Raw genomic sequence first — 26,810 nt, 5'->3', positions numbered from 1 at the left:
ATACAAAAAACTTCGCTGAAAGAAGTAATTCGCTTGCCTAAAATGGCCAAGGTGCCTTGCACGGTCCATCCCCTACCCATGAGGCCACTATATGTGACCCTATCTTGCAATGCCACATATCATGTGCCGTGTGATGTTATTTCGTTGTGCAATTTGAAACATAACGTTATTATTGCTACTTAAATATATCCAAGAACAAACACATGTTTGGAAACGTTGCAGAATACAGGCAGTTTAACTCGTAGGCTTTCGCGACCAATATTCTTCATAAGTTTTTTTGGGTTAGATCGCGTAAATATAAATGTGTCGGACTAGGTTTTCCCCTGATTGGACCAATCAGTTTCAAAGACAATGCATATATTATCAGAGTATGTTTTTTGTTTGCATTCTGACCACAAGTGTCGTAGTTAATGCAGACATGATTCCTTGTAAAAGGTTTCAGTTTGGTGTTTTAACATCTGAACACCTGTTTTGTGGCTAGAAAAAAGGGGAAAACCTATTCTCGTATTTTGGTACTGACAAAGGAGGTCCCATGATATAAATGTGTCATCAAACCCACCACCACCCGACACAGCCAATTAGTAAGATTTGTGACGTAAACAAAACATGCCAATTTGTTACTCGTGTAATGACAGGGTGACACCTGCCGGCCTGAAGGGGTAATTAAGTTATGGCTGCATTACGTAATGCCTTATTATAAGGGGGGAGTATCTGGGCTAAAGGTGAAGGGCGGAGTCAGTCGAGAAGCTCCAGGAACCAGCCTGGAGGTTCTGGAAAGGGAGCGTGGCCTATGTTAGAAAATACCCATTTTATGGGTGGAGTGATAGAGCAGTGATTTTTGTACTATGTTACGAACCAGGAGACCTTAGTTTGTTTCCCAGCCATGCCTAGCAGCAGTGGTGGTATCTGAACTGGTCCTTGGGTCCCTCTTCACCGAACCACACTGACCAGTGTGGTGAAATACGGTGTTAAACAATCCCCATGACTGACACGGTATGGGGAAGCTTTCATCCAGCAGTGGATTGATAGCTTTTAACTGTTCAGATAAAAAAAGACAACCTCAAACTCTTTCTTCAATTTAGCACCATTTTATTGTTTTTATAGGCGATGAATACAAATAACGATCCAAAGTTTAAACCACAAACAGTATACGATACACTTGACAGTGCTCAGTTTATACTTCGATGAACTGTGATAGCACAAGAGGATAACCATCAGTGAATGAAAAGTAAAAATTTCAGTATTAATTGCAATGCTAAAGCAGAGCTCGGAAAAATGTTATAGATGTGAAATAGTGAAATAGGAAGGTCTATAATCAATGTAAAAAATAGCAAAGATAAAACTTGTGTTCATGTAGTGTGTAAAACAAAATATCAATGATTACTTGCAATACGTATGATAAAATAATCAGCACATTTTAAATGACAATAAAATGTAAACTCGTGATGTATTTTCCATCTGCTTTTGTGTTTTTTCCTGCGATTCTACAAGGTTGCACTATTTAATTAGTTATTTTATCCCAGCTCCTGGTCTATATATCAAACTCACTTAATTAAGAAACAAATATAAACTACTACACAGAGGTTTAAAATTTCTCCCAATTAACTTTTTAAAGCGTAACTTGTTCTGCATTTCCAAACTGATTACAAAATAGGAAACAGCTTTGATCATATAAAAATGGGAAAAGAAATGGCACGATAAAACTTAATGTAAAATGCTGCTTTCACCCCTTTGTGATATCAAATGTATGCTCCCTAAACTTTAAATGCACAGTCTATATTTTTTCACAATTCATGACAGTCGCGGGACAATGTTCCGTTTTTCAGAGGTGATCAAATCTTAACTGAGCTCACGTCTTTGTTAATGTGCATGACGCGTTAGTTTTAACTCTGGGAATGCATACACTGAGGAAGCTACTTAGGCTGTGGGATTTTTGGAAATCCTGTGAGCGATCTTCTGGTAGGTTATGTCATTGCTGAGGACATCGTAGTCCACGACGGGGATGACCTTCTCCTGCATGACATCCATTTTCTTGGTGTTCGCCTCTCCCGTCACGAGTATGGAGAGCACCTTCTCATTCACATTCTCTCCCATGGACACGACATGAATGTTGACTTTAGCTTTAATCAATTCTTTAATTTGGGCTACCAGAGCACTCTGCTTGCTGTCTTGCACGTGTCCGTCTGTGAATATGAGCAATTGCCGCTTGGTCTTGGCCACAGGCTCGGCCTTGCTGTTTATGTAGTTGGCCGTGAAGCGAAGTGCGTCCGGCAAATCTGTGGTGCTTCCCAGGAATGTTTTTTCATGGATCCTTTGTGCCACCAGCGTGGCGTTGGTGTCGAATTCACTTACAACCTCCTGTTGTTTGGTGTTGCTGAACTGAATGACTCCTACGCGGGTCGTACTTCTGGCACTCCTGTCCCTGTAAGCATATTAGTATGATCATCATCATCATCAGCAACAGCAGCAGCAACAGCAGCAGCAACAGCAGCAGTAGCAACGGCAGATTCATCATTATAAACAGTCGTTTCATTATCATTTACTTAAAATATATATTCCACGTGAAATAACAAAGACTTAAGACATGTAATCATGATTATTTTCATTAAAAAAAGCCTCGCTATCCTTGCAAGAGATTCATGATGATTTTGAACACATTCCTGCGGAGGGAGCTGGTAGGAACGTTGGGTTGCTTGGTCAATGGCCAGGGTCAACGGCGGCAGCACCACGTGGTGTATTCCGCAAATATGTCCGACTGTGAGGGTGGGCACAAGCCAGCGTGAGTAGGTGAAATGTTGAGTTTTATAAGGGCACCACGGGGTGACCAGCCCCTCCCCACCCAGCCCCACCCCTCCCACCCTCCCCACCCAGCTCCTCCCCACCCTCCCCAACCAGCCCCTTCCCACCCTCCCCTCCCCACCCTCCCCAGCCCCTCCCCACCCTCCCCACCCAGCCCCTCCCCACCCTCCCCTCTCCACCCAGCCCACCCCTCCCATTTTATCCGGGTGTCCGGATACACGTGGACAGACATCCACAGACATACACAATTAATCCCCTGCCTCCTGTGAATTAATCCCGGTTGGGCTTCCAGTCCACTACGTTTCCTACCAGTATAAAGAAATGCTCTAGTTTTGAGAACCCTGCTCGGGAACATACTTTGGCACGAGTAATCGCTTGGCCACTTTCTCCACCACCAACTTGAGGCTTTTGAAGTTCTTTTCGCCAATGCTAGCAGAGCTGTCCAGCAACATCATGAGGTCTGTTGGCACGGTGAAGCCAGCTACACAGACAACAGTAATATAGCAGCAGGGAAAGAAAACAATTGACTGTCAAATCCTGTACATTGTTATGCTTGCTGTGACAAAAAATAAATAAAACAAATCTTATTCATATACAGCTTCATACCAGTTCCAAAGAGTTACATATAAAGTCTGTTTCAAATGCCTTAAATATTTCTTCATACAGATTCCAAAGCAATTTACGATAAAAGCATACATCGATTAATGAACAACTTCATTCGTAAATTATATGTTTTATATCCTATACATATTGTTGTTGAATGATGATAGATTTAAAATCTCACGATGCGCAGGTACAACACAATACAGAACCTATATTCTTGGTTCTTTCGGTAAAGTCACGTAGAAGGGAAACAATAAAATAATAAAAATATAAAACAATAAAATTCTCACGACGTTTCGACTGCAACACAAGCAATCATCATCAGGTGTGAAAACCACAGCAATTTTTTCAAATTTTTCTTTCTGTGGTTTTCACACCTGATGATGATTGCTTGTGTTGCAGTCGAAACGTCGTGATAATTTTATTGTTTTATATTTTTATTATTGTATTGTTTCCCTTCTACGTAATTTTACCGAAAGAACCAAGAATATGAATTCCTGCAGTCACGAAAGCTTTAAATCAAAATTTAATACAGAACCTGTAAGATTATTGGTCATTTCACATTTATAGGACCATAACCTTGGATACTAATGACATATCTTACCAGGACAAGTAAAATCTGGACACTTCCGATCTGAAAAAAACAAAAAAACAAACGTGAAATCATCATTTGCAATGAAGTCGTAAAAATAATTTAGTTTCATGCATTGGGCAGCAATTGTTCATAATTCCAAGCAACTTAATTTTTTTCACAGAAACCTAGTCCATCACCTTACTCATTACATGGTATCTGTCCCAAGTTTTTTGTTGTTAAATCATAATTCACTTAAACATTTGCTAAACTATACACACACAATATGAAGATGTCTAAGCAACGTAAAGTGTATGAGACAAGGCAACCACTGGCTGTGAAGACCTTTGCAGATGACGTTGGTGACGTTCTCCAGGAAGGAATCGTCCAGAAGCTCAGCGTAGGAGGCAACGGCCAAGACGGAGTCGGAATTCGCTTTGGCATTGCACTCAATATCTGTGATGCCCTCTGCCCTTGGCCCCCGTTTAAAGGCATCTCCCACTCCCACACCTCTAACCTGAAACGTAAATATCCAAATCCGAAGAACACTGTGAGACTATGTCAACACTTATGCAACGTCAGTGCTGTAGTCAAGGAATTTCAGCACAGGATAATGAACCTGATGAGCACACATTTTCACATGGTATTGTTTGGTATTCTATAGTTTACGTATGCTTATACAGAAGTTCGGCATGATACGTAAAATGACAACACTATGCCAACACAATTTTTATTCTTGGTTAGTAAATGTTATTTCGTAAATGCTTATGCCTAAAGTATGTAAAATGCCTATTATTCCCCACAAACTTTGCTTTTGTGACCAGGACAGTGATATTTTGAAATTTACCTATTTTCAATGAGAAAATGGGCAAACGTGTGTCTCTTCGTTCACATGAAGTCAGAAAAAAGCAACATATGAATCAAAATTAACATGTATTTATACTAAAGTCATACAAAAATGACTACAAAATATTTAGACACCAAGCAGCAGGAACATTTTTTAAAAAACTCAAAAATAATCATTGTTGCACAGTGTAATCAGTCCCATGGTGTAATTACGGTTATATGAATGTTAGCCATCATTTGGACATTTGAACTTACACATATATGAACTTACACGTTTGTGAACATTTGGACATGTGAACTTACACGTATGTGAACTTGTAAGTTCGCATATGTGAACATTTGGATCCGTGAACTTACACATATGTGAACGTACACGTATGCGAACTTACACGTATGCGAACTTACACGTATGCCAGGCAGATTGCAGAGTGACTTGAGGGACTTGACATCCCTTTTATCATCGTTGCGCCCGTCCGTCAACACAATGGCCACGCGGTTGGGGTTCTGCGTCTTCTCCAGCATTTTCTTCGTGAAATCGAGAGCGTGTCCTGTGTATGTTCCTCCAGCGATCCAGTTGAGATTCTTGATAGCCCTGCAAATAAAAACCACAGGAGCGTTATTTGCTATTTATCAACAGCATGATGAGCCACGGTAATGAAGAAGTAGACCAAATGTATGAAGAAATGACCCAACAACTAAAATGAGGATTAAACTGCATTTAAAAATCGTAATGGGTGACCTTGGTGCAGAAGTGAGTACGAGGTGACATAAGACGAATGGTAAATGTGGCATTCGAGAGTCCGTAGCCAGAGAGAGGTATCAAAACAACGAATACCTTCAAAAAAGAGCCGACTGATAATGAATTATAAATAAGTTAAACATAAAAAATATATATTTGTTACCGTTTAAAATCCATTAAGGACTTGATGGAGGAATCTTTGAAGTTGATCATTTCCTCGGTTTTTTCGTGACTGTACTGCACCACCATTATGTTGGATTCCTGAGGATCAAGACGTTGTTCAGGAGAGTGCACAGGTGCTTTCCTAAAGAGGGGTGACTACAGATTGTTACATTCCATCAGGCTTCAATATAAACTCTTGAAATGCAGGATATCATCGCATAATACCAAACATTTACAATATCGTGTGAAACAAGTTCACATCTGCACAACGTTTGACTTTTTGTTTAAGCTGGGTACTGTAAACTAAGTCTGTTTACTCTCAATTACAGCCAGTGGGAAGGTTAGAAATCAGTGTAATTGCACATTACAGTCATTTAATTTAATACATGCATAGTCTTACCTGAGAAATATAGATCTCAAAGATATCAATACACATTTTAAAAGTGTGTCATATAATCCTCCATTCCACACATCCAATGAATAAAAGTTGTAGCGTGAACATACGTGCCAATTTATTACCCGCAACTGTTCAATGTGCGGAAGTGGTACAAAATTGGCACTTTATTCATCACGCGACAAATTTCCAAATAGCTCTGTCGAGGTGGAGTAGGGTGTATGCCACACATTTTACCAACGCAATCTGACCCAACTATCAATTATGCATCATAGCATTGGTCACGATCTACTATGCATGACATTTTACTCTACTGTTACTCTCCTGTTAGTTGAATGTGTCATTGTGTTTTGTGATGTTGTCTTGACTGCTGTTTCACAATGCTGATATGTGCACTGTATATTGACTGCTCTTTTGACTGTATTATTATTTTCTGATTCAAGTCACCCTTGCCAGAGAGACGATTGCACTCAGTGGCCTTGTAACTGGTTTATTTAAAGTTGACGACTAAACATGTTTGAAAACTAATTTCTTAAGAACTGATTTTTTTGTTCAATTTGTTGTCCTTGCCCGCACCTCCGATTAGCACGGTTGGCTACGTACAGTGCAAACGAAGTTCAACATAATAAATGTTTTGGTTCGTGTCTGTGGATTTGCCTCCTTAGAGGACGTACCTTTATATTTTCATTGTCGACCACTCGGTTGAGAACTTGGATGATGAACTCCTTAGATATGGTGAAGCTCTCCGTTCCAATACTCTCGGAGCTGTCCAGCACAAAGATCAGTTCCACAGGCCCACACTTGCACTCTGACATTGGGCACACACACACATCACAATGACACGTTGAAATAAAGCCCATTGAGCTCGAATGTGCATAATTTTCAATGACAGTATCAAGAAAATAAACTAGATGTTGCAATAAAGATGTGTTATGTAATACATAAATAAATCAATTCAAGGAATATAAAAAAGCATATTGCTTACCACAGCAGGCTGGGGGGGAATACAGGAGAGGCAAAAAAGATAATGTATAATTAGTCACTTCCTAGCACAATTCAGATATATTTTAAGGCTACCAATGTGGTTCTTATTTTCAGCTTTTAAAGGCCAAGAGTGATTGTCTAGACTTTGTTTTTATGAAGTCAACATATTTTTTCCATTTATGGAAAATTATATCAAGTTATGTACCCTTTACACCACACGTTTTCTTCTGTATACAATTTAAATTAGGGTTATATTATCCAAGACACAAACATGTCAATTCATACAAAAACATGTTTTTCTTGTTCTCAATGCAAATTCCTTTTGAAGTGAGTTTCTTCAACCATACCCACATGCTCATTATGTAGCCAAGTGTGCAATCACAAGGAAGCATTTAATTGATGCCTGAGCTCTTGTGGTTTACAATACTTTTCTCAGAACAATTCTCATACATATTTGTGTTTGCAAGTGTTTATTTCAAACGGATGAGCAGTTTTCCTTAACATGCAGAGTGCAGGGACATACGAAGTGTTATTTTTCTTCACCGTTAATTATGACAATGTTCTCATAATAATCGGACTATACTTACAACACATGCGGCGAATTATATCCAGCATCTCGCATTCCTGCAACGACAAATATTTGTATTCTTTCAAGGAAAATTCAAAGCTACTCTATGATTATGCATCACATAACTGTACTATGCAATTATAACGTGCACGTGGTAGATATTACTGGAAATTACGCACATCGATTGCAGGTTTTCCTGGACTGCCTGGTGGACCCTGGGAAGAGAAATTCAATCCTTTTAGTCAGTGCGTGAGGCAATGGTCAATGTTCAAACGATGCTATTGTATTCTACCTTTAAGAACACAATGTGAATGTAAACACGAAGAGAAATGGTAACAATAGGTGGCATCTCACTATGTCGCCAGGCGGCCCGGGATATCCCTTTGGTCCTTTAGGGCCTCCCTTGCCATTTATGTTTTGCTGCAAGGAAAGATTTCACATTTGTTAATTTAGGCAATAAAAACTTTGGTAAACAAGTATTGCAACTAAAGTCACTATCATGCATACTGTTTAGCAGTTACATGTTTAAAGCGTTATTACGACGATTAAATAATATAAACGATTATTGTGGTTTGCACCAAACTCACATCTTCACCAGCATCTCCAAATTCTCCTCTGTCTCCCTTTAATCCAGGGAACCCTTTAGGACCCTGTACAGGGGGAAAACGACATTTATGGAGTTGCTCTTTACGAATAGAATATTTACTATCTCTTCCACAGGGAAATCACAGCACGCAGTGCTCATGAACTGCTCGCTTTACTCCTCTGAAAATGTAATAAACAACAAAAACTTAAAAAAATCCGTTATACAGTATGTGTATCTCGATGTCTTTGTGCACAGATTGGAAAAATATATACTAATAAGCATTTTGATAACAATTATTTCATTCCCCAAATATGTGTACAAAGATAAATGTTAAAACATGAGATTTCATAGGCAGTGCTTGTGGCTGCTGGAATTCTCACTCTGTCACCCGAAGGCCCTCTCTGCCCTGAAGTTCCCTGGGGACGGAAATGAACAGCATGGAGATCACTGAAGCTGATAAGGCATAGTTTCTCCCGTTTATTGCATTCATGAAAAATAAATAATAATACATTTCATATCAAGTCGGTCATGCAAAACTGCATCTCACAACACTGTACAAGAAAACAGAAATACAATATTTTGCACCTCACAAGACACATAGCACACCCAAACCAAGGTCAACTCAATTCATAGAGCACAGTTATTTTACCTTAAACACAGTATTCACGCAACATTTGCAATATATAAACTAACATTTCAAAGGTGAATTCACATAAGAAATAATAATACTTCCTCAAAAATGCAGTAACTGCTGAACAAAGGGAAGGGAGTAACTCACAGGGAAGCCTTGCTGTCCCTTAATGCCCTCTGCAGGAGTGCCATCTTCACCCTAGGAGTGCAACACCCACATTTTGAACATCAGCAACAGAATTTGATATACACTTACATTTCAGCAACATGCCACATCATTAAAATATTGCATACACATTAATCAATGTTATCAGCAGTAATTTAAATAATATATATGTAGTCAAAACATGTCCACATGTCCAAGCATGACGATTATAGTGCAGTCCGGGTTGAACCTGTTAATCCTCGAAGTGCATTTTTGGGAAGCACAATGTTAATTCAAACTTTTATGTCGTGCAGAAATATAGGTCAGATGTTGTCCAGAGACGTATGCTTAAAAATACTGGAATTATCAGTGATGAGGGTTGAATTGGTGAGTGCAATGACACAATGCTTGAACATACATGGAATGAATTATGGCTAATTGAGGATGAGTGGCAGTGTTGTAAATTGCCACCTTACCCTCATTCCTACAGGGCCCTGCTCTCCAATGGGCCCTGGTACTCCTTTTGGTCCATCAGAACCCTAAAACGACCGACAACCAGTATGGATATATTATCTTGGGCTATGGAAGGAAACAATTAACCCATACATTATTTACACACACATACACTCACATTGCAATGTCCTATCATAGCATCTGATTTACTGTCTCAAGAGTTGCTGCAAAACCCAACATTTCACGGAGCCATTTACCAGTGCAGTAGTTTAGCAGTTTTCCATTTTCGCTTTAGTGAGGCCCGCCAGCTGGCTCATGTATACATTATACTGTACGGCATAGTTTTCCATATGCTATATAGCAAGGGCAGTTATGTAGTATGCTGGATTATTATTTTCTGAAGTTTGTTGCTACCAGTACCAGCAGCAACACAATCACAGCAATGAACATGTTGAGCCTTGACATTTAAATAAAACAAATACTTCAGAATATGTTGCTCAGAAATACCTTTAAATTTTGAAATTAATATTTCAATGCGTTCGTGAATCCATGCCTGTATTCCATCGGCAAAATAGTAAGTATGGTCGCCTTTTACTCTGTAAACTCATAAGAAATCTAAGCAGCACATGACACGTGTTTAAGTTTACACACACAGTATTCATATTCTTGGTTCTTTCGGTAAAGTCACGTAGAAGGGAAACAATAAGATAATAAAAATATAAAACAATACAATTCTCACGACGTTTCGACTGCAACACAAGCAATCATCATCAGGTGTGAAAACCACAGCAAGAAAATTTGAAAAAAAAATCTTGCTGTGGTTTTCACACCTGATGATGATTACTTGTTGCTTGTGTTGCAGTCGAAACGTCGTGATGATTTTATTGTTTTATATATTTTTTATTTTATTGTTTCCCTTCTACGTGACTTTACCGAAAAAAATAAGAATATGAATCCCTGCAGTCACGAAAGCTTTAAATCAAAACACACAGTATTATTTGAGCAATATAGAGGGCACACCTCTTCCCCGGGGATGCCCGGTTCGCCTTTATGACCTTTGGCACCTGGCCTACCTTTGGGACCCTGCGCAGGAGACGAGAGGGAAGAGGTGTTAGGTACACAAGACCACAAGCAAATGCACAACAGTATGTAAAAATTCACCCTAATGTACCCATACATTTTGGAATTAATATAAATTATCTTCCTTGGTTCTTTCGGTAAAGTCACGTAGAATGAGAATAAAATAAAATAACACACTAATATTCTCACGACGTTTCGGCCACAACACAAGCGGCCTTCACCTGATGAAGGCCGCTTGTGTTGTGGCCGAAACGTCACCTGATGAAGGCCGCTTGTGTTGTGGCCGAAACGTCGTGAGAATATTATTGTGTTATTTTATTTTATCAATTTATTATTTTATTCTCATTCTTCGTGACTTTACCGAAAGAACCAAAGAAGATGAATCCTTGCAGTCACGAAAGCTTTAAATCGAAATTTAATATAAATTAATCAGTGTAAATTAAGAAAGGATATTGTAATGCATGCAATTAAAGAGGCAAGATGTCCCTTATTCTTTGGGTTTCTCCAAGTCAATTCAGTGGAAGAAATGTGGTCTGAAGATTCTGGCACTGTGATTGGCTTGCTTCTGTATTAATTGACCAATACAATTGAAATATGTTCTACTTGCAGCATCGGGGTGCAGAAATGGCCTAGTGCTGCCTTGCTGTCCACCATTAGAGGCCTCATAATGACTCATCCAAGCCTACGAATGAAGCAATACCAGCATAAACTCATTGAAGCCAAATGAAACCGTGAAGCCTCTTGAGCATTTTTCAGCATGTAATGTTGCATCACCTCTTGAGGTTGGTGACCCCATCAGACATTTCTCTGGGATATCCATGTGGTGCCTGAGTCTAATGGTACCTGCTTGCCAACGTCGCCCGAAAAACCTTCATGTCCATCTGGACCAATCGCGCCATTTACTCCCTGCAAAAATATATATATAATCAGGGGAAGTAATCTGCAGCATCGAGGGGAAAAGGTAAGTTCACATATTCGCATGCAAATTTGGTAAACACATCTTTTCATTGAAAAAAAAGATATATGTCACGTGTGTATGGCATACACATAGTAGGCTGTTGTAAAAAGGCATGTTAACATTTAAATAACAGCACCTCTGTAATGTTTACCGCATTTCTAAATAGTTTTGTGTAACATTTATATGCAATATTCTATTGGAGTTTACATTGTCAAATTTCCATCCTCCACGTTTGTCCTTGGGCCGCCATTACTTGTGAGAAACACCAGCTGATGTCTGGTGAGATTAACAACTCTGATAACGAGTATGTGAGTACGTTGAGAATTCACCTTGTCACCTTTGCTTCCACGATTGCCCGGAGGCCCAATCATTCCTGGGTCGCCTTTGGAGCCCTAGCAGACATGTGCAAGAATATTCCGATGTAAGTTTGCACTTACAGAGACAGCAAAGAAGACAATGGCATAGTCAAGAAACAACACACCCCTCTCACTTCGCATATATTTAAATAAAATATTCTTACTATTAATCCAGGTATTCCTGGACCTCCAAAGTCTCCCTACAAAGACAAATCACACAATCACCAGGATAAATGTTATTGAATATTAAATTGTGACATAGATTATAATACATACATTAGAAACATCTGCAACACTCGTGTGCACAAGAGGTTATACATACTTCATCACCCCTCTCTCCTTTTACTCCGTTTAGCCCATTGCGACCACGATTGCCCTAGAAAACATAATGTAAAAGTTAATACAGTATTTTGCACACACAGCAGTAAAAAAACATATTTAAGTGATGCTGGATGGGTTTACACAGTTGTATATTTAGCAAATGTATATGGTCCGGCAACAATTTGATATTATTACCGATATAATATGAGCGATAATTCTTGAGGAGGTACATTTTTGCATTGTGTAACACACACGCTTTTGCTGTGCTGATAACGAATCATGTTACAATGTTCAAGGCTGCAGTGCGTCTCGTCTCTGCCATACCTTAGGGCCTGCAGTACCCATTATACCGGGAGGGCCTGGAGTACCTTCGTCACCATTTTCACCCTGCGCAGGGAAATACCACAAGATTAATCTCAGTCAAGTAAAGCACTGGGAAGAAAGCACAAGCATCTGTGCCCCCAATAGGCGCTATCACAGCACATGGATCCAGCTATAAAAAAAATCCTAGATAAGATAAGAAACACCTGAACACGACAAGCCTGCATGTCTGCCATTTTGGGCCTGTTTATATGTTTTACACACACACACACACACTTAAATGTATTCAATCATCATAAACTTTTGGCAATGTGCCAGGTAGGTGCAATTGGAAGAACCACACAACGTGGCGAACGTTCGTCAGCAGGTCCTGGGATAGACCCAGACATTAATGATTAATGTTCACAAATGTGTAAATGTAATTAAATGTTACCTTTTGGCCTTTCTTGCCAAACAATCCAGCATCTCCCTTGGGACCCGGTTCTCCATGTTCTCCCTGTAACGGCACAGGCTTACTGTGAACACAAGCCTTGTGTTATGGTCTTGTCCTATTAGCACCAACAATAGCTGCTTCCAACAACCTTTTGACGTTCATACCGAATATGTTTGTCTAGAGTACATTTGCTGTGATTGTGTTTGAATTAAGACACATACATCATTGCCTGGGTCTCCAACACAGCCCGGAATCCCGGCGTATCCATGATCACCCTGCAAGAAACAGCGAAGACAGGTCTGGGTTAAACGAGCTGGTCACAGGCTGCAATGGTGCAGGATGCAGTGGACAAGAGATGACCATGGTTCTGCATTGTAAATGCATATTACCTTCAGTCCGTCCTTTCCGTCTATCCCAGGCAAACCCTTGTCTCCCTGGGTAGCACAAATAAGAACATGTCAGCAAACAGTCGGTGGATGAAAGTATGGTGAAATATAAGGGTATTAAATAAATGATAGTACATATGAAGTGTGACATTTAAAAAAATATTACACCATTAAGTAAGACCTGAGGTGCGCTAGTCAAACCTTTTGGCCTTGTCCTCCTCTTCCACCCTGGTAAACGGGAGATGATGGCAGACATCAACAAAAGCACAAGATAGCACGTTAATCAAAACACCGCTCAATTTCACACGTGTTCTAAGCAGGTGTCATTAGTTTCAGCAGTTTGCCTTACTAGTGGACTCGCCTGTATGTCTCAAGTTAGTAAAAAGATACACAATTGAGCAAATAGATGCATAACGGAGTCAACCAGAGAAATAACTTTTAAAACTGTATGGTGCAATGAACATGTACACTTACTGCTTCACTTTTTGGGTATACCACCATGGTCTATCAGCACAATGACCGTACTCATGATTTTCCTGACATTTACAAAATGTAGTTTCTTGACCCAGAGGAATTTTTCATTACTTCGAATATTTAGCTTTTTTTTTTATTTGTATCTGTGTACGTACGGGCTTTTAACTGTTACAGCTCTACATCAAATGATTTTGCGAAATGCAATTCCAATTTTTACTTTCACAGCACACAGCAATTAAATGAGCAAATTAAACTTTGCAAAATGTAAGTATATTTTTGCATGTATTGTATAGTATAATTATACTTATATCGTGCTTAAATACTAAAAAATATTCTGTTAATGAAGCATTTATACAATTAGCTTACATTGGTATATACAAGTACTGTATTATGCAACGCATCTTTATTCAACAGGGCTTATTTGTGTGACTGGATTGTTACCTTATCTCCAATAATTCCACGGTCACCCTATAAAAAACAAAACAAAGATTCAACGGTATGCATGATGCCTTGAAGTAAAATTAACGCGCTTACAATAACACACTTATTTTTTTGTGTAAAGCAAAATGAACGGCATGAAAATGGGCCCATTAATGTCATCATACCTTCTCACCCGGATGCCCTGGAGGCCCGATGTCACCAGCCAAACCCTGCGAAACATTTCCATCTACATTATCGATGTGTATACTGTCAACATCGTCAGTAACAGCGAGCAACAAGAGTGGCGACTGTAGGAATGTGCCATGGGTGCTGATGTCAACCCTACCGGGAGGCCATCGGAGCCTGCTCGACCAGGCGGTCCTCTCTTCCCGCCTGAGCCCTGGAGAGGAACAGTGCAAGCATCTGCCTGTTAGCCATCATGTGCGCTACCAATGCTGCATCAACTATGCCTATAATGCACTGATACGGGTGCAGATGGTGCAATACACGTGGCTCGTGAGTGTTGTAGTACTTACAGGGTCACCTTTGTCACCTGCGGTTCCAGAGATTCCACGGGGTGCCTGTCAATGAACGAGAAGAGCAATGCTCACTTGGCATCATTTTGCACACCTTTAAGACTTTTGGTGAACTTGTGTTTGTGTTTATGGATGCTTTTTTAAGTATTTCAAAACCTCAGGTACTTACATCACATTCGAAGGTGCAGCACTTAATGAGAAGAAACAAAAACACAAGTTAGTTTTGCGAACAAACTACTTGGGATTCGTGATGCCAGCAGTGTGAGCAATTGATACAAAAAGAACCAGAAGGAATTAAAATGTGCCGGTCTCAGGATTGGCTGTTGAAACGTCCGGAGGTGAAATTACTAAAGTTGGAGAATCATCTTCTTGGTGATATCTTTTCTTTCCTATAATTGTTTAGATGTTGAGTCTAATCATCCGAACCGCTATAACAAATGTTTGTAAACAGAATCCCACACAGCCTCGTGTCACGTGAATGGACATCTCTACTGGACAGAGCTCTCCCAAGTCCCATGACTATGCGATGCCAGTGATGGTCTCTGATGTGACCACACACTGGCTGTGCAGCAAGCCAGTGACACCCCACCAGCCACATTACATTGCACCGTGTTATAATCACAGTAACGGCGTCCAAGACTAACATTCAAAACACTATTATTAGAAATTAGTATTCTTAAAGCTTAATGCGTGCTATATTGGTTTGTTGATCAGTAGTTTTCAATCTTCAAAAATACTTACGTGGTCTTTAACTTGTTTGTACTGAAAAAAGAAAATGGGGAAGTAGTGTTTAATTTCACCAATTCGCACACACACACGTACTCGACACGGCCATGTATTACAAGTGACATTCAATCTTCTGTGTGACGACTTATTGTATATCCAGGGCCAGTTAAAATACATGCAATTGGAAAAAAATATTTTGAGTGAAAAACATTCGTAAGTTGGTTCTAAATACACTAAAACTCTGTATATTTAATGTTCAAAGTCTCTCAAATTTCGTAACGGTGTATAATAAATCAAGGTCATCGCCCATCAGCATTCAGCAGGCCTGCCATGAAGGCGTCCAAGCGCACTTACAATAGTTTCCAAGATGTCTGTGATGACTTCGTTGTTTGCTATGTCGTTGTCAGTGGCTGAATAGTTTTTCCTGTAGTCTGGACCTGAAGCAATCAAAGCTAGGCGAGTTTCCTAAAGAGAACACACATCACACATAAACAACGTCACTCGATATCGAAGCCAAGTCACTTGCGCACAATTTGATGCCTGGTTTCCACGTGGATATGCTGCCGTTTGTCAGAGACAGAGCGTATTTACATATGTCGCAAAATGAACACCATCGAAAATATGACTGTGTTGTGATAATAAATTAACATTATGAGTCACAGGTGCCATGAAACATCGATGTTGTAAGATATATGCTGTGATAACCACTGATATCATAACCACATTAGCCAGCCATACACTTTCCTGCTGTAACTGACACTGATATAGATTTTCAAATCTAAATTGAGGGCCTTTGCACACTGCACAAATCGTGGGGATTATTTGACCATACTTAACCATGCTGAGCAGTGTGGATTGGTGAAGGTGGAAAGCATATGGGAGCATACAAGTACAGTTTCCCAATAGATTTTCCTGCAGTGCTTCCCATAACATAGCGCTGTAGCCCAATGACAACCGGCTTGTGCATTGTTAGCGACTCATCCAAGCACTATCCAAGCCAAACCCTGCTTAATTTCTGAGATCTGATGAGATTGAGCACGTTTCAGCTGATATCATCATCGGTGAACTGAATTCAGCGTACGCACATATGACTATGCAAATAAGTGGATAAGCGTACACTCTATTTCCTTTGCCTTTACATCTTCTCATCTGTTTGGCCAGGCCCCCTGAACTTACTGAATTTCTCGACCAAACAGCACGGGAAACACGGATGACCCAGGAGCTGCCCTGGCACTCACCACGTGCTTGGGGGTCACGGCCACGGCGAAGAACTTGATGTCGAGCCCCTTAGCATTATCCACCACGTGGGTGAGGCCGCCGCAAGGCTCATTGTATCCGTCCAGTGGGTGCCCGTCTGTCACAACGACGATGTACTTGTTGCTCCGCCTGCCGTGCGATTTGGGGGGCACACACCGTATTCCACTTCGCCAATGTGCTTTCGAAGAGCTGAAGCTTGCGTGCGCAATTTTTGCAAAGGTAAAACTGAATGTGTGACCTTGCAAGATGGTAACTGCCCATGCTAGAGCTGGCAGAAGACTCTCCGCAAGAGGGAGTTCTAAAGAGAGCCCCTCTAGGGGGTATTTGGCAGACTCTTTTACGCCGGCCAGACGTCTTGGAAGAGATGTCAGTACCCCACACTTACCACATTACATGCGGCTTGCCGGCCAACTAAATGTGGTGTACTCATTTATACTTCTGGCTGGACAGAGACAGGGGCGATTTAAGAAACTTGTCGATTGTTTCAACTGCCGCGCCAGGAGATTGAACAAGTTCAGTATGCTGACTATTACACCACACCATTATTGTAAGATATTTTAACTGTTCAAACTGCATGGGAAATTATGGAAAGCAAGGATATGTAAATGCAACTCAATTACATTACATAATGTTGAAGACATTTTAAGACACCAGAATTCACAGCACACGTAACCTTGTTCCACTGACACATTCACTTGTTGAGCTTCAACAAGAATCATGCTGAAGAAATGTCTATCAGAAATGCATATTTCTACATTTCTCTTAGTATGAAATGCCAACTTTATGAAAAGCAATCGTATCGTAGTCTATTTTCAAGCTGTGCTTCAATCCTACTGTAGGACGTGAAACTTATTTTAAAGCGTCAAGTTTGTTCTGTGACCGCAGAGTCGTCATTATAATTCATCACATGCTGGGTGTGGTGGTGCACGAAAGCCACCATCTTGTGTGTGAGACACTCATCTCAGGACTACATTGTGGCATTAATTGTGAAAGGATGTACAGCAAGTAAGCTATTGACTGTGCATACATTGCTTTATTTCAACCAGGTATATCAGGGCCAGTGATATTTGCATACCGGGCACACCACCACATCCAGTATGCCTTTCGCTTTGGGTGTGGCTACTCATCACGCCTACTCCATCCAGTCTACCAGAAAATATTTACTGAGATCGAATGTTTTGCTTTGCTCTCGGCACTCTGGTTTCCTCCCATGTACCACTTTGGGGGTGGTCCCACTTTGTGGGAAAAGTCATTAGTGGTTGTTCTAGGAAATATCTGGCCTGCCATAGGAATGTAGACACTGGCTAAGTCATACACTACCACCGGATAAAGGCCATACATAGAAATCACTCCACGGTGGCGAAATATTAATTACCTTGCCTGTCATGCAAGGAGGTCGTGGGTTCGAACTTGACCTTGACACCTGTATATTTGGAGTTTGGATGTCCCCCCCCCCCCGCATGGATTTTACTCGGGTTCCTCCGTTTTTTTCCTCCATATTTAGAAACATGCGTTTATAGTATTTGCCCGCGATAAATTTCCACATGATGAGCCACTTCGTCGAGCTATCATTTGTGGCCAGGCGGCTTCTGAAAAAGAACCATATAGCTCAGTGGGCCTTACCTGGTAAAATAAAAATCAGTTTAGTTTACAGTTTAGATGTGGAACACTTTGATGCGTGAGTACGAGAAGAGCTGCAGCACACCTCAACCGCAGCACCTCGATGGCTTCCTTGATGGCACAGTCGGTGTGGGTGCCACGGCCAATGTACTGGATGGCGCTCACGTTCTTCTTCAGTTCGGCTCTCTTGAATGGCAATTCCACCATCGAACTGACCAACTTCACCTCGTCACTGTAGTGTAGCGCTCCAGCATTCCAAGTCAAGTTCCGATCGCACGGAAAGTACCTGTGACATGGAACCAGGAAGGCGGTGTCAGAATCAGAATCTTTATTTATCCGAGAAAAATCCGATGAGCTATGAAGCTCTTTTCCACAAATGTCCAGTAGGGGCGGGTCAGGATCTGGACAAAACCCAACTGACAAGCCTGTGTGCGCATGGCATAATCACATTAGCCAGCCATACACTTTTTACATAAAACGCCAGTGCCCTCATATATACGTTATACACAAATAAATAGCGCCCTCTATGCGCCAGGACCCTGAGTTCCAATAAATGCAGCAATGCAGTGTGCTCAAGTGGCAAACTGAACGGTGTCAATATTCACTATCCAATCTGCATTTGCCCAGAGCCTGCAAAATGAGAAGCTGTCTCATTGGAGGATAAATGCATGGGGCACGAGCCATAGTAATTGTCTCAGATCTTTAAAGTCACTTTCCCAGAGGGTTTACAGGCCACTGTATGCGTTTGAGACCGTTCTGTAAGACTTCACGATGTGATTTGAGTCGTGACCATATTATGTGACGCTGGCATATGCACCTGTTGTTGAGTTTGTCAATGAACATGTTGGTAAAGTCCTTGATCTTGTCCACCACGGCTTCGTACGGCTTAATTCGCAGCGCCACACTCTCGGACGTGTCCAGCACAAAGTAGATATCGACCGGGCATTCTGCAGGCATTTGGTGGCACGCACATTGGACGTGGGGGTCACAGCAAGAGATTCTCAACCTCAAAATTAACAACTGCCCATTGTCCATCCTCCTTCCACATTTACCAGTGCCCTCAATTCAGTCTGGGTAATGACAGCAAACATTGCGTGCATTTGTTCACCAATTGTTTCTTAAATTGGAGGACTGGAGTCCGAGACATCCTACTCTTACATTGAATTCCACAGCAATTGTATTTGCGCGTGTAAAAACCTCAATACGTGGACCATGTATTAGTGTAATCAACGTGATGTACACAGTATATACAACGTATAAGTATCTATAACAAAACTGGATCGAGGCAATACAGAATCAGGATATGTATTTATATTGTGGAATCCGATGACCTATAAAGCTCTTTTTCACAGATGTTCAGTAAATGCGCGCTGCAATGACGACGACCAATGTGAATACTGTAACGCTTTAGAGGAATCCATGTCTTTTTGAGTTGAGCGTATTTTACCTTCTACGCGCATAATGCTGCGAGCGCGAGTCTGGGCCACGGAGTCGTGGAGGAAGAATGCGAGAAGGGGGAGGCAGATGAGGAGTAGGGCACGGGGCAGGGATGAGACGCGTCCTGGCCGCTCCATGATCAGCAGCAGCGGCTCCTACAACTGCTGATCTGCACGCAAGCACAGCAGTGAGCCACACGCACAGTGGTGAGCTGCACGAACGCACACGGCAGTTGGGTTAGCGACACACACAAGCAGCAGTGAGCCGCGTGGAGGAGCGAGCCCGGCGCGTCGCGGTGTAGGGGGGAGGTGAAGCTGCTGTGTTGTGTTTAGAGAACAAACCCCCACCGCCACCCCAGCATCCCAAGCACCGGCCATTTGAGATTTCCGAGAGTCAACATCACCAACAGCTGGCAACCATCAGCAATACATCGCGTTCTTACGATGATGCGATGGTGGTGGTGGTGGTGGCACGCGCAGACCATGATCTGCTGCTACAGAGTGGGTTCAAATATGAAAACCTGTACGGAACAAGACCGAACTGATACCGGCGGGTGTCCAGCAGTGATGTGGACATTGTTGATGCGAAGAAAAGCCAACGCCTCGAAAGGCTACTGACTAGACCTGCGCAAAGGGGATGGGGCGTGGGTTAACCCGGTGACGGCTGCGGAGCGAACACGCTGACGAGTTTGTCAACGACTGCCCCGGCGAGCCTGGCCACTGTTTACGCACCCTAATGCACTTGCAAACCACAGTGACGCATCACCCACTCGATGCATTGTTTTTAGAGAGCTGTAGAGGTTTTGCGCCGCTATGGTTATGCACACCCAACGAATCATGCGCCACGTATTATCCAAAAACATGCGTTACGTACCTATCCGATAGCCCACACAGTGCTGTTGGGGCAAGTGCCGTGAGCGAACACCTTTAAGAGGGCCGGCACGCAACACGAACGGGCGTGGTGTGGCGAGCACCCACGGCCGACCGCCTTTGTCTCCCCAGTGCTGATATTTACGCATCGCACCAGGTACTGTATTCGTTTAAGATTGAATAGACATGAGCGGTTCAAATAATTGCTGTTATTTGTACTGGTCATGAGCTCGAATCGAACTCGGGATTTTAGATATCCCCCGTATAACCTTAACAGGCTGTTAGGGGACTGGCAACCCCTCCACGAAGGGGACTGGCAACCCCTCCACGGAGGAGACTGGCAACTCCTCCACGAGGGGACTGGCAACCCCTCCACGGAGGGGACTCGCAACCCCTCCACGAAGGGGACTGGCAACCCCTCCACGGAGGAGACTCGCAACCCCTCCACGGAGGGGACTGGCAACCCCTCCACGGAGGAGACTCACAACCCCTCCACGGAGGAGACTCGCAACCCCTCCACGGAGGGGACTGGCAACCCCTCCACGGAGGAGACTCGCAACCCCTCCACGGAGGGGACTCGCAACCCCTCCACGGAGGGGACTCGCAACCCCTCCACGGAGGGGACTGGCAACCCCTCCACGGAGGGGACTCGCAACCCCTCCACGGAGGGGACTCGCAACCCCTCCACGGAGGAGATTCGCAACCCCTCCACGGAGGGGACTCGCAACCCTCCACGGAAGAGACTCGCAACCCCTCCACGAAGGAGACTCGCAACCCCTCCACGGAGGGGACTGGCAACCCCTCCACGGAGAAGACTCGCAACCCCTCCACGGAGGAGACTCGCAACCCCTCCACGGAGGGGACTGGCAACCCCTCCACGGAGGAGACTCGCAACCCCTCCACGGAGGAGACTCACAACCTCTCCACGGAGGGGACTCGCAACCCTCCACGGAGGAGACTCGCAACCCCTCCACGGAGGAGACTCGCAACCCCTCCACGGAGGGGACTGGCAACCCCTCCACGGAGGAGACTCGCAACCCCTCCACGAAGGAGACTCGCAAGCCCTCCACGTAGGGGACTGGCAACCCCTCCACGGAGGAGACTCGCAACCCCTCCACGGAGGAGACTCACAACCCCTCCACGGAGGCGACTCGCACATTCTCAGAGCAGGCGATGAAAGCGCGGCGCATGAATGACGTGGAGTAAAGTTGGCGAGCATAAACTTGCTGCGTGCGATCATCAAATGCGTACACGCACAAAAGCTTACACTGCACCGAAATACTGCTGATACCGTATTCACAATTACGTATTAACACCGATATATATTCGAGTTGTCAAACGATAAATACAAACAGAGCAACGACGAAAATGACCCCCGCGTGCAAGAACGCACCGCGACTCTCCGATGCGTTAACGCGCAACGCCCAGGGATGCAAGGCGCGCGCAGTGCGAGATTAGCAAGAGGGTGCCCAGCAAGTATCATGGGTGGTGGAGGTGGTGGTGATGGTGATGATGAACGCGTGTGGTGTGATGGTGAAGCAAGGCTGGCCGCGCGCAAGGAGCTGCTCACCTTGAGAGGCCGGTCGTCAGGTCTTCGGGTCCTCACGTCTGGGATCTTGCGCTGAGGATGGCCGAGACGGGGGGCGGGGTTGGCGGGGGAAGGAGGAGGAGGAGGTGGTGGGGGTGGGGGAGGCGTCTGCGCTCCATCTTCTGGCGTCGTTCCCGGCACGGTCCCTCCTCTCTCGTCGTCCTCGGCAATCGGTCGGCCCGCCCTGAGTGACAGCGGGGCGGAGCGTCGCTCAGCCGCTCGGCATTTCACCTTCAAAACGTGCCGAGAGCCTAGGTAGGCTGGGGGTTCAGTGCGGAGACGGTGCATGTGCTGTGGCGGGGCGACGTAGCACTTGCCCACCGTTTAGTCACAGTCTTCGGCAGCCGGGTCGGCTCAGCGCAAGCACATACAAAAGTGAGTTTATGCTGCCACTCATCATTGTTGCTGTTAATGTTTAGCAGTATGCCATGCGCGTTGAGCATCATTGATATATTTCCGGCGGGTGTCGCGCGCGCACAATGACGTGAGTTTGACTAAACATTTGGAATTAAAAAAATATATAAACAATGCCCCTTGTTGCGGCGTTTGTGCGAGGCGGTTGTTGATTGATGGTGAATTTACAAATTCTGCCTCGTTAAAACTTGATGAGCACGAGCTGACAAAAGGCGAACGCATTTTATTTTGCATTTCAATTACTTTATTGTTCGATGCGGGAAGAAGGGTAAATTAAATGTGAATTCGTATTTTATATCAATGTTTGCCAAGACGTTGCACATGTTGTACAGGTTCGGCAGACTTTACAATGACCGTTAACGTTTTCGATATTTGTGAAGCAATTGAAGATATCTCTTCATGAACTGCCTGGCTATAAACCTGAGCATTGTGCACACAGTCGGGGGTGATTGATGCATGCCATCTGGGGATCCAAAGAGTGCCACAGCGCCCCTGCTTCGGGCCGTGTGTGCGCTGACGGTGCCTGTAGCCCCGTGCTCTCAGCATCACGTGCGGAACGCCTCTCTGCACCGGCTCGCATGCCCATTGTGCTCCTTCACTCAACACCACGATGGTGTGAGCGAACGTAGCGCTGCTGAGACGCGCTACGTTCGCTGCTCGGGCATCAGTCATTAATTGGCTTTGCCGCCACCCTCTGCAGACACCCCGATGGCACGCACCAACATCTTGAGGTGGTATAACCTAACCTTAATCCCAAACGCAGTCAAAGTGTCTGTCGGCAGAAATGAGCGTACGACATAGTTGGGCAGTCCCAATAAATTCTGCATTCCACATTAAATACTCAATTCAGATTTTTGCATAGATAAATGATCGCCCCACCCATCTATTGCCGGACTAATGTCCGTTTTCAGGCCAGGTCCTGAGTTACCTTGTGCTCACAGGGACAGCTGGTACTAGCGGTGCCCTCTCAAATGTTAGGAGTGAGAAGTGAGGTAGATAGAGCAAGCTTAGACGTCCCGGGGGCATAGAGCGCTATATCGAAATCATGATCGTTATCGCGATGCGTGCAGATCGAAGCGGGCGTTCTACTCTAGCTCCCTGTGAGCTTTGCACGCCAACCGTATTGTACGTGACCCGAAGTGTGTGCTGTGTTAGATACTGAGGTACAACGATAAATCATGAGTGTTTTTTTGTGGTGTACGCAGCTTTGTTTTGTATGAGATTCCTTTGTTCCACGAGTTCAGGGAAAATTACATTTTAATCAATTAGAATGAGAAATGATAGTTGCACTGCATGTTGGAGCATCATACACCACAACATGACTCGGATCCTCAAAAGTGTAAAAATATTGCGTGACAAGTTAGTAATGCAGTAGCAGCATTTTTCCATTCATTCAAACGAAGCAGGCGGCTCCTGGGCATGCGGGACATTCCAAAGTCAGTGGTGAGGACTCAGAAACGCAGAGATAAACCAATCGAGTTATGTGCTCTGCAGGCTGCCTGGCCCATGTGCCCAATGCAAGCCTGCCATGTGTTTTTTGTTTCGGGACTTTATTCAAATCCATCTGGTAGCAAGAGACGTTGGCGGTCAACACTAGCGGACACTGACGGCCGCTTTGAGAAATTTTGTAAATGCAGTTCTTAGGAGTGCACGGATGCCTTCATTGCACATTTCAGTCGGTGCCAGTTCAGCTCCACGTTTTAATCGATGTAAAGTGTACAGCAGCATATGAAATCGACGCAGCAACACACTCAACGTGTGGTATTATATTGACACTTAGAAAAGCCACACTGAGTCTCGAGACCTCTTCAGGAAAGTCCGGAAATGGCTTGTTTGGCTAATTTACATTCTGTAACGGGTGTGTTGCACACAGCATAAATCTAAAAGTTAGAGGAGACCCAAATATATAAGGGGACAACTTAAAAAGTAGTGCAGAAAAATTCATGGACCCACTTGCTTTACTGCCATCTCCTGGCCACTTTGTATCCCAGTGCATTTGGGAATTTCACATATGTTCATGATCTACTACCGACTCTTGCCTCCAAAATGCAGGATTGCAGGTGTGCGCTATCATGCGGTGCATTTCACGACAATGTGGAGTCTCTGTACACATTTATTTTTTGTCGCATGGAGTTTACGTTAATTTGAAAACCGCTGACCCAGAAATGTAATGGAAAATATGACTCCGGAAAGAATGAACCACAGCCTCTGTCTGGAAAAGTTTAGAGAGCAGATGAGAAAGAGACTCCTGTCTGCTCCAGCAGCATTCCATCTGCCACAAGGGAACACTTATTCTTGGTTATTTCGGTAAAGTCACGTAGAAGGGAAACAATAAAATAATAAAAATCTAAAACAATAAAATTCTCACCACGTTTCGACTGCAACACAAGCAATCATTATCAGGTGTGAAAACCACAGCAAGAAAATTAGAAAAAAGTACCGTGTTTTAGGTCTGCTTTGTGTTCACGGATGCGGTCCGAGACATGTCGTTTGGTTTCTCCAATGTAACTACTACCACAGAGGCAACTTAGTTTGTGGACGCCAGGGTACTGTATGTCCGGAATCACATCTTTTACAGAGGAAACCAGATCACGGATTTTATGTAATGTGTTGAATCGGACCTGGATCTTGTGTTTACTCAAGATTTTGGAGATCTTTTTTTGTGATCCCCGCAATGTAGGGTAAAGTAATGGTTTTGAATGGCTCCTCAAGAAGGTCTTTCTTCATGGTTGGAGTGATAGCTTTGCAGATTGTGTAGTCGGAGTAACCATAAGAGCTTGGTGTACGTGCTTGAGTTCACTGGCTATGTGTCCCTGGTCGGATATGCATTGGGCTCTATGGTGCAGAGTCTTGATGAGGGAATTCTTTTGGGATGGATGGTGGTGGGAATCCGGTTTCAGGTAAGCATCCGTATGGGTAGCTTTCCTGTAGACAGAGTGGCTCATTGAACCATCAGGTCTCTTTTTTATTATCATTCCGGACATACAGTACCCTGGCGTCTACAAACTAAGTTGCCTCTGTGGTATTAGTTACATTGGAGAAACCAAACGACATGTCTCGGACCGCATCCGTGAACACAAAGCAGACTTAAAACACGGTAGGACCAACACCTCGGCCGTGGCAGATCACTGTTATAATTCAGTAGGCTCACATGACATTGACTTCTCCAAGACAGAGGTTCTCTGCAAGCCATCTGGCTATCATGAGAGATTCGTTCATGAGGCTATCCACATATACAAACACAGCGACAATTTCAACTGAGAAGATGGATTCTGGCTTAGCAATCATTGAAAGGATTTGATAAACTATTTCGGGTCTTAATTGATTGTTCACGCTTACCGTGGCTTTCAGACCGCAAACATTATTTTCGTCTCGCCCCTCCTCTTTTCCGAACATAGATGGACTCGTCCATTTGAATAACTGCCAAATCGCTCTCCGTGGTGCTAACGTTAATAAAAACGCCACTTTTTTCGAATTTTCTTGCTGTGGTTTTCACACCTGATGATGATGATGATTGCTTGTGTTGCAGTCGAAACGTCGTGAGAATTTTATTGTTTTATATTTTTATTATTTTATTGTTTCCCTTCTACGTGGTGACTTTACCGAAAGAACCAAGAATATTAATCCCTGCAGTAACGAAAGTTTTAAATCAAAAGGGAACACTTCTTAAAAAAAAGGCAAAAAGAACAACGCTATGAAATAATCATGAATCACTTATAAATGTTATGCCCCTTATACATCTGTATATTGCTACACACGAATTAAATGATTCTGCATTCACTTTTTAGAAGGTATCTAGTTATAACCTCTTCCAATATGTCGGGTGAGTGTGGAAGTGTAGACCAAAATGTACTCTCGAGGTGCTCTCTCGAGCTCCCTTTGCGTCCCTTCTGCCAACAGTTGAATGAGAACGTAATTTCAGTGTTGCACTTTATAGTTATAAAGTTACCTTGAGGAATTCTGAATAGATCCAATGAGAATCCGTCTGACGACCGTGACACTGGTTGGAATGGCTCAGAGATGAGGGCCAGAGAAGCTGGGCGGTGGTGCCACATGCCTGTAATCCAGCACTGTGGCGTTAGCGAGGGTTGGTAGATTTCACTGTTGTGAAACTCCCTTCCCATGAGCGTCGAG

The 26,810-nt window shown here is 43.3% G+C and overlaps 3 protein-coding genes across 10 annotated transcripts in view; 1 reads left to right on the top strand and 2 right to left on the bottom strand.

Annotated features, from left to right (window-relative positions):
- Nucleotides 1–1,068: 1,068 nt before the first annotated feature.
- Nucleotides 1,069–7,550, bottom strand: LOC142925575 (collagen alpha-1(VI) chain-like). The gene is made up of 9 exons (XM_076068585.1): nt 7,526–7,550; nt 7,100–7,108; nt 6,789–6,922; nt 5,722–5,819; nt 5,225–5,411; nt 4,319–4,490; nt 4,007–4,036; nt 3,157–3,280; nt 1,069–2,422 (listed from the first exon to the last, which is right to left on the bottom strand). Exons 1-9 carry the CDS (start codon nt 7,548–7,550, stop codon nt 1,918–1,920), a joined length of 1,284 nt encoding a protein of 427 aa, XP_075924700.1. The 3' UTR covers nt 1,069–1,917.
- COL6A1 (collagen type VI alpha 1 chain) lies at nt 7,104–22,352 on the bottom strand. The gene is made up of 29 exons (XM_076069821.1): nt 22,245–22,352; nt 19,816–19,974; nt 19,186–19,315; nt 18,454–18,654; nt 16,730–16,877; nt 15,846–15,956; nt 15,507–15,527; nt 14,935–14,955; nt 14,766–14,810; nt 14,576–14,629; nt 14,415–14,459; nt 14,251–14,277; nt 13,537–13,563; nt 13,339–13,383; nt 13,171–13,224; nt 12,950–13,012; nt 12,520–12,582; nt 12,197–12,250; nt 12,039–12,074; nt 11,848–11,910; nt 11,404–11,466; nt 10,501–10,563; nt 9,504–9,566; nt 9,031–9,081; nt 8,633–8,668; nt 8,254–8,316; nt 8,021–8,086; nt 7,846–7,881; nt 7,104–7,722 (listed from the first exon to the last, which is right to left on the bottom strand). The coding sequence occupies exons 2-29, from the start codon at nt 19,940–19,942 to the stop codon at nt 7,648–7,650; spliced, it is 1,851 nt and encodes a 616-aa protein (XP_075925936.1). The 5' UTR covers nt 19,943–19,974; nt 22,245–22,352; the 3' UTR covers nt 7,104–7,647.
- A 73-nt stretch (nt 22,353–22,425) lies between these two features.
- COL6A3 (collagen type VI alpha 3 chain) overlaps nt 22,426–26,810 on the top strand; it is a 50,288-nt gene continuing 45,903 nt past the window's right edge. For 4 of the 8 annotated variants that reach the window (XM_076069771.1, XM_076069747.1, XM_076069754.1 and 1 more), the window contains exon 1: nt 22,426–22,637. The gene's annotated coding sequence lies outside the window, so the exon portion shown is untranslated. The remainder of the gene's footprint in view (nt 22,638–26,810) is intronic. The other 4 variants (XM_076069782.1, XM_076069788.1, XM_076069790.1 and 1 more) reach the window with 3 other exon arrangements.

Source organism: Petromyzon marinus, chromosome 2 (assembly GCF_048934315.1).
Source record: "Petromyzon marinus isolate PM22_M1 ecotype Great Lakes invasive population chromosome 2, UKy_Petmar_22M1.pri1.0, whole genome shotgun sequence".
Classification (NCBI taxonomy): domain Eukaryota; kingdom Metazoa; phylum Chordata; class Hyperoartia; order Petromyzontiformes; family Petromyzontidae; genus Petromyzon; species Petromyzon marinus.
Note: the sequence above shows the minus strand (reverse complement) of the source record. Positions and strands in the feature narration are given on the sequence as shown.

Coding starts and splice junctions, on each gene's coding strand:
- LOC142925575 (XM_076068585.1), bottom strand. CDS start 7,550: ATGTATGAGAATTGTTCTGAGAAAA. Junction 4,491..5,224: donor GCAATCTGCCTGGCATACGT/GTAAGTTCGCAT, acceptor TTTACGTTTCAG/GTTAGAGGTGTGGGAGTGGG. Junction 2,423..3,156: donor AAGCGATTACTCGTGCCAAA/GTATGTTCCCGA, acceptor ATATGCTTACAG/GGACAGGAGTGCCAGAAGTA.
- COL6A1 (XM_076069821.1), bottom strand. CDS start 19,942: ATGGAGCGGCCAGGACGCGTCTCATCCCTGCCCCGTGCCCTACTCCTC. Junction 14,630..14,765: donor CAGGTGACAAAGGTGACCCT/GTAAGTACTACA, acceptor GTTCCTCTCCAG/GGCTCAGGCGGGAAGAGAGG. Junction 8,317..8,632: donor GAGGGCCTTCGGGTGACAGA/GTGAGAATTCCA, acceptor CCCCCTGTACAG/GGTCCTAAAGGGTTCCCTGG.